General features: G+C 42.5%; 2 protein-coding genes across 5 annotated transcripts in view; one reads left to right on the forward strand and one right to left on the reverse strand.

Annotated features, from left to right (window-relative positions):
* NR6A1 (nuclear receptor subfamily 6 group A member 1) overlaps window positions 1-12,582 on the reverse strand; it is a 98,477-nt gene that overhangs the window by 76,982 nt on the left and 8,913 nt on the right. For all 4 annotated transcript variants that reach the window (XM_037399159.1, XM_037399158.1, XM_037399157.1 and 1 more), the window contains exon 2: window positions 1,212-1,271. In XM_037399159.1, coding sequence (XP_037255056.1) covers window positions 1,212-1,271 — 60 coding nt within the window. The remainder of the gene's footprint in view (window positions 1-1,211; window positions 1,272-12,582) is intronic.
* Window positions 1-12,582, forward strand: part of OLFML2A (olfactomedin like 2A) — a 51,313-nt gene that overhangs the window by 21,435 nt on the left and 17,296 nt on the right. The window lies entirely within an intron of this gene.

A 12,582-nucleotide genomic window follows, 5' to 3' on the forward strand; every position in this document is an offset into this window, starting at 1 on the left:
TGCATAAGGCCTGAATGCAGTAAATCTCAGCTATGTCAGGCTACAAAGAATTAACAGAATATTAGCCAATATATCTTCATAAACTATAAATGTGTCTAAACAGCAACTTAAATTCTACATATGCATGTGAAATTCTGTTTCCATATAAAAGTGATCAGCTACATGAAAGCCTAGGTAGATGCCTACAAAAAATGTGTTTTATTAATCAACAGGCAAACAACTGCACATATATTTACAACTCTGAGCCTACTGTACATTGATTACACATGACTGTTCTCATTATAAAGAAAGGAACCATATATTCCTATTGTAGAGGAACCACAGTTCGCCAAAGCTTCAAAGTTCTCCAACAAAAGCGAAAGTCCATCAGCATGATGACATATGTGGAAAGGACAGTGTCCTGACTCTGGAAGGCTTTTAGCTGTTCCAATCATTATTTATTAACTAACAGCTCACTTTAAAGTCTGCCACGCTTGAAAAATCCAGAGTTTCAAAAAAAAAAAAGGAGACATGAAAAGTTGCTTTAAAAGGAGAAATTTGTACAGGGCTCACCCCTCTATTATGAACACAATTATTCTGTATTTATACCTGCAACATGCCCCATCTGACAAGGACTTGTTGCCATCTAGTGGATTATAATCTGAAAATACATTGGCTCCCTCGACAGAGCAAATACCACTAGATGGAGTATTAAGAAAAAAATCTGAATTCATATTATTTTAGGTGACCAGCAGCTCAGACTTTCAGAGTATCTGAAAGTTACACGCCCAGAATTACAGTGAAATTGAAGAGGATTTCACCAACTGCTATCAGTTTCATGAAGAATTCCAGGCTACAGATTTCCAAGTACGATACTGAAACACTTAAGACCGATACTTTAACATCAACATAATTTACCAGCACCTCAGGTGTTTATATCACTAACATACAGGCATCTGCCTCACAGCTTTCACCAATATATCTCTGGTGGCAAGAGATCTTTCACAACCTACGTTCTACTGGTATCAACAGTGATGTACAGACCTGTTCTAAGCTACTTCTGCAAGAACAATCTGATCAGCTATCAGATATAGGAATGCCCACCTCCATGAGTAAGCATTAGCTCTAAAACTTCCTAAAGTCTCTACTGTGAAGTATGAATTCATCTCTTTGGAGTACCTCAGAATGAGAAATTCCACCTCATCACATGTAGCAAGAAAAGGGGTACTTACTGCCCATGGAGTTCATAGGAAGGACAGGAGAGGAGGAACTCATCTGCTCCACATCTGTAGCTAATGGGAAAGTGAAAATGAGAAAGCTGTGGTGCGCATGTTACCAAGAAGTCTTTAATTTTTAAAACATTCATTTACATCTAAATTGAATATGCATATCTTTGATCACCTGAGGAAGCTGCTTTGAGAAGCAGTTAATTTTTAACAGTGTCGCCCTTCCCTCTTTTAAGTTATTTCCACTTCATACATGTTACCCGCAGATCTACTTTTCCAAGCAGTCATATTAGTAATCTAATTTGCAATGGTTTGAGAATATCAATTCATAACAACTTCCAGCACAAAGAAACTCTGAATTATATCAGCTATAAACTGTATACGGTATTAACTTATAATTAGAGCATTACTGTGGGATAAAAGGACATGATTATCTCCCATCTGTGTCCAGTGCACCTTCAAAAGATTCCCGGTAGGAAGAAAGACCCCCTTCCAAAGGCACACAAAATGCTGGCATTTGATCTGGAGCAGTATCAGAAACAAGTGTCTTAAACACAAGACACTCCAAAAGCATTATTTTCTGAGAGCTGAAAGAAGAAACAGAACTACCTTCCTCCGTTTTACAAACAAAAACCCCTCAAGTCAGAGCATGATCTGAACCAGATGCCCTCTGTGTGTTGAGAAGGGTCCACCTTTCCAGGACCCAAACTAGGAAAGAATCATCTTCTAGTAACAGGGTCAGTTTTAACCAAAGATTAGGTAAAACAAAGATATATTCCCTGCGGCTTGATCTCCTTCTCAAAAACCCACATTCACTCTTAGCACATCACCACAAACACCCAAGTCAAACAGATCAGCCTCCACCTCCATCATTTTGACACTGGCAGATACCACACAATAACATATTATGTAACTCTCATTTAACTTTAAGACCTAGTAAATGCATACTACAAGTTTACATTCCTAACCACAGAACACAGTCCCAGAAGCATAACTTCAGCCCACAGCCAGGGTTTGCTGTCAGTCCAAATCCAGCGTTTCACATTCTTACAATTCCCAGTTCTTTGGCAGCAGGCAGCCCCTGAAGACCACTGTTTACACTGAAAAGTGCAAAGTTCTGCTCTAATTAGGCAAACCACAAACAAATGTAAACACTTTAGCAGATCGTTTTTACAGAATGTGAAGAGCAGACATACCACCATGCTGAAGTTAATCCTCCTTTGCTTCTCTGCTGCACCTAGCAAGTGCTCTCAGTGCTGTTGCACAAAGTTAGCAGCTTTAGCTTAACACACTAGATACCAGCCACAGCCAGGAACAGCAATAAACGCACTGGCAGATTTATTTGGGAATGCCCTGGGTTATTCCCATCTTATTCACCATTGGATTATCAAGACATTTACTGCCTAGAATGTCTACGTGTAATTTGTGATCTCACTTGGCTCTTCCTTGCAGATCTTGCACCAGCATTCTGAAAGCCTCATGCGACATGCTAGACTGCAGCATTTCTGACAGTCACACTCCAGAGTACACTTCACATGTCTCTGGTATGCTTAGAGAAAAATACTGATTTTGTACTTTCCTATTTTCCATCTTAATACTATAGCTACCTTAACGTGGGAATTGTTAACCCCCTGAGAGAGCTAGAAGGTCATACACTATACCCATTTTTGTAAGTAAAAAAGATTCTTCATATGCAGTATAGCAATTTCAGACACCTGGAAAGGGGTTTGTATTTTTTCCTATTTAAAGCTACATACGCTTTCCACACATAGCCAAAATCACCCAAAAAGTCAGTGCAGCATTAAAGTTACTTTTATTCTTCTGAGAGTGGTAAGATTTAGCTTGCATGACTATCAGCATAGAGCACAACTCAGCTTTCAGAAAGGTTGAAGTAACAGATTAGCAGATGGTCATTTAAAGGTTACCTGCTGCTCTCTGGCAAAAGGAGGTCAGCTGCCCAGCAAGGCGGCCAGATGGCAAGGAGCAGGCGGCCAGCGGCCAGCAGCGGGCCCCACCACTTGAGAAGCCATTGAGTGAGCAACAGTCACTTAGGGCAGTAAGCTACACCTGCAAACATCTGGAAGAGTTTATCAAGTATCATTCAAAAAGCAAACAAATAATGCATGTGCCTTCTGAACAGAGATTTCCGAGTGGTAAGTGTTTAGGGAGACACTGCGTCAATTTTTTTTAGGTCCTGTAGTTTCAGATTGTTCACTATAATGCCATTTTAAAGGCTGTAAACAACAAGTGTAGCAGTATTTCCTAGCTATACCTCAAAAAGATCATTTCAGTTCACACTTGAAATTAGGTATTTGAATTGCTATTTCTAGTATGTTCACCGAGGCTGTCACTGCGGTCACAGCTGTCCAGTTCAAGTTTGAAATTTGCAGAACTGCCCCCATGTGCTGTCAAGCACTGCCATGCCCAGCGTCAGGTGAGTAGCAACACCTCAGTGTTTCTGTCCTGGTGCTACTGGTGGATGGGTATTTATAACTTATTAATCTCAAAATCATACTTCAAAAAAATTCTTTTACAAAGTACATAAAAGTGCAAGTACTTATCCTACTACTTTCCTTGAGTAGGTTGATTTTAAAGTTTCTCTCATCCATGTAAATTAATTAAAAAAAATTTCAAACTGCTCTTTATGAAACATGGCAATGCTGGGTTTGTTGTCTTATCCATAACCCCTCACCCTCCCCTCCAGCCCTTTTTATCTTCATAATTACATGCAACACATTAAACTCCTAAAAACAATTCAGCCAAGAGAAAGGAGATATGGATTAACAACCCACTAAGATTTTGGAAACTGGTTTGCTCTCAAAGATGAAAAGGACAAAAGTCTGCTCAGCTATGAAGAACAGCTGCTGCCAATACAACTATTTACCCTCTGACCTCTTCTCTGCCCAGTAAGTGAACAGTGCCAATTGTTTTCTTGTATTATATACTGTTTACAAGCCCTGAGTGGCATGAAAGGAATTAATAATTTAGCTCATGGAGCTGATGACCTTTATTGGGGTACCCCTATTTGCTGAGCAGAAATCAGAGCAAAAAGCTGCCTTGAAGCCACAGGGTTTCTTTAAGAGTTTGTCACTTTACAGCCTAATTGGCCACCATAACATAAATCAATTATTTCTCCTGTTTTAAGCAACAATGCTACCTATTCTCAACCACTCGATTTCTGACTTGCCTTGTATCAAGCCAGGCCTTGTTTTTTGACTTTTACAGTTGTCTAGTAAACACTACACACGGACAGCTTGGAGAACTTTGCAGGATTAAGAACATCTGGGAACACTAGCAAAAAGAGGTTATGCTATTTTGAACTCCTCTTGACCTTTGACTGCCCTTGTCCCTGTTTATGCTAATTGAAGGGGTATACGGGCTACTCCTAGAAATGAACTTAGCCTGAACCTGTCATATAGCATTGGACTTTGAAGGTATCGGCACATGAGTTTTGGTGCCCCCTCCCCAAAGGCTGCCATCTTACATACAGGAGGAGTACAGCAGGTAAAACGTGGTACCCTGAATAAGCACAGGGATACCCGAGATCAGAATAAGCAGAACATGCTGAGTCAGCAAGTTGCATCACCTTCCACTGCTTCTGACCAGCTGCTAGTCTGCTGAAGATCAATCACACACATGGATCCGTTTGGTAAAAACGCAGCAGTGCTTGTGGGGTTGCAAACAGAAGGACATTTGCATAGTAAAATCTCAGTAAATTGGATAACATTTTAGTAAAGGCTTTCTGAAAGATGCATGCTAAAAATAGCAATTCTGACCCTGAATAAATGCAGATATTTAACACAGGATTATAGACTTCTCCCTCCAAAAGCTGAGACTGAGGCATCGGAACTTCCAGGTACGAGATAGCAGTAACATCCCTAAGACCTTTCAGTAGAATTATACTTTTATCATCTTTGAATAATCCAGGTTGGAAGGCAGCTCTGGATGAACCTTGCACAAGAAGCAGACTGTTAGGTTGGATCAACTTGGTCAGGGGTCTGTTCACTCAAGCTTTGAAACTCTTCAAGGATGGAGATTCCATGGACATCTGTTCCAGGGCTGCATCACTTCCACCAAGTTTTTATTCCCCTCCCAAAAACGCCCAGTAGGAATTTCTTTTGTTGCAACTCCTTACCATTGTATCTGCCTTCTGCCATGTACTTTTGAAGAGCCTGGCTCCATTTTTTTTCCTCCCTATAAACACTTTTAAAAAACTGGATGACTGCCTGTTAATCCCCCCCTTAGCCTTCTCTTCTCCAAGCTAAACAATTCCCTCAGCTTGTCTGCATTTGTCACGCCTTCCAGTCCCCAGCCACCTCAGCTCCTCTCCAGTGGGCTTACTTCAGTTCAACCCGTCTTCTGCCAGGAGGGCTAGAACCACACAGAGTATTCCAGATGCGATTCCACCATGTCCCACAGACCCCCTGGCTATCCACAAGCCAGCACATGATGAGCTGTCATCACCACAAGCCCACACTACTGACTCAGAGTCACCAGGCTCCCCCGGTCTGGTCCGCAGAGCCGCTCCCCAGCCTGTACTGTTACACGGGGTTATTACCTTCCAGATGCAGGACTTGACATTTGTCTGTTTAACTTTGAAGTTTCAACCAACCCTTTCCTTCAAGTTAGAGACCCTTCTGAACAGCAGCCGTGCCCTCCAAAGTATCAATCTAGTGTCAGCTGCAAGTCTGATGAGTGTACTCCATCCCATCATCTAGGTGATTGATGAAATTGCTAAGTAGTACCAGCCCCAATACTGACTCCCAAGGACAACCACAGAATAACCAGCCACCAGTCAGCATTTGAACTCTTCTTGACTGCTACCCTTTGAACAGACAGCAGTTAGTCTGCCATATCATCCTTGTAGCAGAGCAAATGTAGGTGAAAAGCTATCTAAAGCCTTGCTTAAGGTAAATTTACAAAATTGCTCTCTCCTCGTTCAGGGATCCAGTCATTTCATCGTGGAAGGAACGAGACTGGTCAGGCATGATCTCCCCTTGGTAAATCCATGGGGAGTGTTCCCAGTTGCCTTCCTGCCCCTCAAGTGCCTGGAAACATCTCTCAGGAGGATCTGCTCCATACTCTTCCCAGGGACCAAGACTGGGCTGACCAGCCTGCAGTTCCCCAGAACAGCTACTGCTCAGCAGAGGCAGGTTAAGGTAATTCATTATCCCTTATCAGCTAAATTTTACTATACAGAGACATTCCTCCCCTCTCCCCTACATTGGGTACAGCTTCTTGTCTCACCCCAACGCTGAAAACACATGCTGCTTGGAAAGAGGAGTGGGAAGTAAGGTCATCTCATGATAAAGATTAATTATTTTCATTAACATTGAAAACAATCACAGTTCCTGCTTACCAGCATAACAGAGAGTAAACGAACATTCACAGCAGTTTAATGTTCCATGTATTTTACAGAGCTATACCTGCGCTGTATTCCTCAATAAACACTGTACAGACATTGTTATTTCAAATGCCTGTTTACATTCCAGTAAAATTCTGTCAGTATGGTATCTGATTTATTGATGCCATCAAAAGTCACAGGATTCCTGAAATGCCTCCTGAGACAGAAAAAAAAAAATCAAAGCAGAACAGAGATTAATATTGCTGCAGTATCAGCTTCACCACATACGTTACGGGCTAGATTCCCAAAAGTTGCCTGCATTTTCCAAAACTGAATGCAGTGCCCTTCTTGAAAGTTGCCCATGGCAGCTTCAGCGGGAGATTTAGCAGCTCTTCTTCTGCAAAAAGGGGTGATGCGGATGGCCATGCTCTCGGAGCCACCACTTACTAACAGCAAAGTTCACCAGGGCTGCTCTCAGCCAACTGCAGCAGCCAACTCATCCCTCTAAAGGGGGTATATACATTTGGCATCTTATTTTAGACTTTCAAACTAAAAATGAGAAAACGTTGTACATAGTCAAGAAGCAAAGCTTTTTAGAAAAATAATTATGAAGAATGCCTCCAGGCATGTCCCAAATGAAGTGACATTCAGTCCCTTAGCGCAGGCCATCAGAAGAGCTCCACAAGGTGCGCAGGGTATTCCTTCAGAGGGGACTGAAATCACAATAATTGAGCCTAAAAACACATCTTACTAAAACATCTAGTTTCTCTGCCTGTAAATGGAGATTTAGGTTAACCTTTCTCCACAGATCAACAGTAAAGTGTTTTACAATCTTTTAGGCGACAAGTCCTTTCACTTTCAAAGCATTTTATTCAGAACCCAGATTACATGTTCTGAAATACTAAACAATTCCTGAAGGTGGGCTTTTAAGCGTTGAGGCAGCTCATCAGTACCACAGTATGTGTTCACATTCAGTTATCAGACGCAAATTAGGATTTCAGAGTACAGTATTTCCCTTATTCACATGGCTCATCTGCTTTTAAAAGTTACTCTGGCCTGACCTGAGGCCAAAAAAGCCTACAAAATGAAGTAACAACCAATAATAATTATATTCAGTCAAACTTGTATTTAATTTGAATTCATTGTTTCAGTTTGCAGTCTGATTATTTATGATGGGTCTTCTCTTTAGGAGCCCCTTCCTATCCAAGATGTTCCCTCTGCAGCTGTAATTCAACAGCGTAATTACTCTCAATCTTTTTGATAAGCGAATAAGCCAAGAGTATTAGGCTGCATCAGTCTTTTTGGGCCAGTTCCAGTGGTTTTAGATATCAGCATCAGGGTTTTATGCAGCATTACAGCATCAGCATTCCAATGCAGCACTGGCAGTATTAGATAGGCAGCAAACATAAGAGACCTACTTGCAATTTCTGAAGGACCATGTTAGTGCTTTTTACTACTTGCACTGCAACAGCAGGCACTTAGTCACAAATACCTCTATCTTTCACAGCCAACACTTTGCAGTATGCAGTGCCCCATGTCACAAGTGTACTGTCTTTGTCCCTAGACATGAGATTTTGCATCTTTTATACCTGGAGCACCTTTTGTTTGAATAGGATATTGCCTGCTAGGCAGCCCAGTCTATTCCAATATTGAAAGATCAATTGCACAGTCATTCTGTGGAAATTATTTGCTTTTTGATCATTGATAAAGTGTTAGACAACACAAGGCATACTGCTATAACAAAAGCCATCTATTAATTCCACTAGAATTACCTACATTAAACAGAATTAACTGGTATTATACAAGAGCAGAGAGATGTCACTGATAAATTTAAGAGTATTAATCTGGGTTGATGTCAACTCATGTACTGGTAAGTAATAACATATTATGACAGAGTGTGCCAGAAATCATGCTGCAAGTTAGCCAGTGTTCCCAGAGGTGAGTGGCTGCCAATGCCAACTGGTGTGCCAGGCTAGCAGCACTACAGCAAATGGACCCTTTCGCCACAAAGCACATAACATGCCCTTTGAATTCAGCAGCTTGTGCTTGAACAGCACTGACAAACTGGGATCCTGGAGAAGCCCTGACACATGCTAAGTCTGAAAACAGCTTTTTTCCCCCTAACCTCAGGGTTAATTAATTTAACAGCATTTATCTTCACATTTTAATTATGGGAGATAGTATTACAGCTTCTAACTAATAGACTTCAGCTGCACACTGCCAATGCCTACCAGGACTTGGCTCGCTGCACTAGCCTGAAGATGAGAAGACTAACTAGTACTTACTAGTGCTCTGTGGGAGGATCTTGACAGAATCCTAGAATGTGAAAACTAGGTGTAAGCACTACACATTGAAACAAGCCTCCTCACTGTTACTACATGTACACAGACACACTGAATCACCCCAGTCAACCACTGAATGTATGTATTATCAAGATCAAAACAGCATTAGAGGGGGAAAGCTTTACATCTGGGTACAGCACATTCCTATAAGGCTCAGTTAAGAAATGAGATTGTTGGGTTGCAGCAAATATAGAATCATTTAGGCTGGAAGAGACCTTTAGTATCAAGTCCAGCCACTAATCTGCTCACTGTCATGTAAGAACTACTGTTGGCATTTGTGTTTACACCTGCAAGTCTTATGCTTCAGTACACAGAAGTGACATGTTTTAGGCACATGATATATTCCATGTTCTACAAATCAATCACCAGAGCTGTAGCTCTCCCTGCTTATCACATGAGGACGAAATCAATGAATGAGCCTAACAGCTGATGCGTCAGCACAGGTATAGCTGTGCTTGTTGCTCTTCCATTTGTGAGGTCATTTCCTACAGGCCACCTGTCAGCATGAGCCACAAAATGCTTTCAACTGCAATACATGACCTGTCCTTCAGAGGCAAGGGATCAACCCAGAGTGTCCTGCGCAGGTGGGATGCCCAGGGAGCAGGGCAGGCACTCCGCAGGTGTGGGATGCTGCAGGAGAGCAGATGCCAGACAGCCCAACACAGCATCCCGTGTCCGAGCTCCCATCAGCCAGGCCAGTGCGCACCCCAAACTTCCCCCCGCAAAGACAGATTAAAAACAGCCAGTACGCTGCAACTTTAGTTACCTGGGCCAAAGAGTGCTCACAGCTTGCCACAACTACAACACCTGTTATGGAATAGCAGTTTTATACCCTGTTGCAAGTGTTTTCCTGCCATTATCGATTCAAGCATCTTGCTCATGAAATTCAACGATCTACAGTCTTCCAGTCATTAAGCCCTTTCAGACCTACCAATACCACCAGCATCTTGGGTTTTGTTGGCGTGAAAATCTTACACTAAGCATTTGGCCTCCCAGGGATTGGGATTACATACAAGCAAGAATGGAGGGAAATTTGATTCTTTCTCCCCATCTACCTCTATGCCTGCTGTCTACCAGGTTTGCCAACTGTATCAGCTCCTGCTGCTTGCAATTCCAGGAACAACTCCACTTCTCCTTGGACTCATTCCAGCCATGTCTGTCTACTGCTATAATCTCATTTTGCAGGATGCCACATCTCTTAATAGCTCTTAATTGTGGCAATACACATTTAACCATCTGAAAAAGCACATCAGAAGCTTGTTTGACAGCTAGAAAATACTCTTAAGGATAGAAGCATCATTCCTAACATTTGGATATTTGTGGATATTTGTCTCCACTTTTACTAGGAAAAAGATCACCTTAAATACAGGAAAAATACCTGCATTTTAAAGAAGGAAGCTCTCATTCTTCTCAATGGGAAAAATCACTGGAGTGAATTTATTATACACTGTTTCTCTGAAGAGCAATCTGAAATTTTATTTACAGTTTAACTTTATAAATATATACAGGAGTTCCCGTTTTGCTAGATTCCATGAAAAGGCAACACAATTTTGCTTTTTTAATCTCAGGTTTTAAGAGATACAATTACAAGGTTTATAATGCTAAAGTAATGGTTACATACATCTGAGGAAAATCTATTTATATTCTTCCTTTTGAAGCCAGGTAAGCTACTAGGTGAGCAGAAAAGGATGTTTTAAGATCAGTGTTTTATACATTTTTTTCAAAACCAGGGTAACCATTCGGTAGCTGTGATTTACCTTTCCATCTTTTTATGCAGCCGCAAAAATACAGCTTAAAGGAATTACCTCTCCAGCAAATCATCTCCCACTGTACTGACAGCTGGAGATGGGAAGTGTATCAGCATCTCCCTTTCGTATGTGTACAGCTTGTTCCCCATCCCCTTCAGAAAAGGAAGGCCCCGCTCACCAGCGGGCTGCCACCCCTCCTGGCCACACTTCGCCAGGCCCCCCCCGAGCTACCCCAGCACCCTAAGCCCACAGCCAGCGCACCCAGGGCACCTGCCCAGCAGCGAACAGGAGCCCACACTCACAGCAAGAGACCACAGGCAGGCCCAACACTTCAGTGTGCACACTTCACCAGTGAGCCACTTACAAACAAACCATCACCGAAGCAGAGGAGCTACTGCTCATAAGGCACTTGCGCTCTCTCCCGAACGCCTCAGCATGCGAGAGCACAAAGCAAGCACTACAGAAAGCCTATGATTTCATTCTTCTAATCAAATTAGAAGTCAGGCAACATTTCATTTAAGGGGCAATTCAGGCTGATGCTAGTCTTGTGTGTGGGTGAGGAAAGAGATTCGGTACTTCACTGCATCTGCTGGGGATCCATGGTGTGAGCCTTCCCGCTCCCTGACCTGCAGCATGCCCACCTGCACAGCCTCTCAGCACCGGCAGAGCACACTTTCAGCTGAAAGTCACAACAAATATTAACATGTTTTTAAAACTGCAGCTTAATTTTTAATCCCTGCGGTAAGAACCATCGAGGGCTTCTATTCCTGCTGCTCCGCAGGTGGATGCTGCAACATCCACACAGCGCGGCAGTCCTCAGGAAGGCATCAGTGCTACCAGGACTGCTCCCTCTCTACAGGGCCATTCTTGGAGGCTTCAGACCAGCTGGCCAAGGGAGGACAAGACATAGGCATGGCAATTAACCACTATATATACACCCTCAAGAATATAGCCTCTTTTTTTCTTGACAGTGTTCTCAAATTTAAGCAAGGAACAGAACAAGTTGCTGCAGACAACTGGCATTGTTTCAGTGGAGGTACCTCCACTGAACGAATAAAAGAGTAAAAATTATCCATGAAACCAAGCAGAGATAAAGTGTCCAGCAGCACTGCCAGAATCCAGGAGTGATTTAGCGTCCCCTCGCCCTGCTCCTGTGGCACTTGCCAAGCTTGCCCTGTGAGGTGGGGAACTCCTGCGCTCCCTTTGCAAGGCTCCACAGGGCAGAAATCCACCACAGCACACATCTGTCCTCACATTATTGCTCTGACAACTGTCTCAACACTTAGCATCTTCATTCTTACAAACCAAAGACTCGAGTTCTTGCCTCATACGTTAATTAGACATTACTCACTAAAAATCAGAATAAGAGTACTCACACCTGGGCACTCCCCACTGTTCCATCACTGCTGCATTTCACAGATGGCCATGTTCTGCTTGGCCAGCGGTCTGGGGTAAGGCTTGTCATTTGAGTACAAGCCTACTGCACCCCCACCCCAACCACAAACCCTGTCCACGATTGAAAGCATTTTTACTAAAGAAAAAAAAATCCCAGTGTGACCTGATCTTCAGTGGACTGACCAGGATGTAAATGGTTCTAGCACTGCCCTGGCACTCTTAACTCTGCTCTGCTCCAGATTTCACTTAAGCTTAGTTCTTGAAAATCCTCCATTTTTAAGCTGCAGGTACTTAAGTTGATATAAACCTCCTAGATATAGGAGAAATCTAGGTATATACATTATGGCTTAGCCTTAACAGTTTATCATTTTCAGCAACAGAGTTACCCTCCTTACTGACAAATAGAACAACTTTTCTAAGAAAAGGTTTCAAACCTCCTAATAGTCAAGGCTCTACCCAAAAAGCAACTGCTCAAAAAGAGCCTAAGAAAGCAGGTTTCAGCACCATTTTAGACCAGACTAATGCTGAACTACGAAAAAACCCCAAAG

This window comes from Falco rusticolus, chromosome 9 (assembly GCF_015220075.1).
Source record: "Falco rusticolus isolate bFalRus1 chromosome 9, bFalRus1.pri, whole genome shotgun sequence".
In the NCBI taxonomy this organism is placed as follows: domain Eukaryota; kingdom Metazoa; phylum Chordata; class Aves; order Falconiformes; family Falconidae; genus Falco; species Falco rusticolus.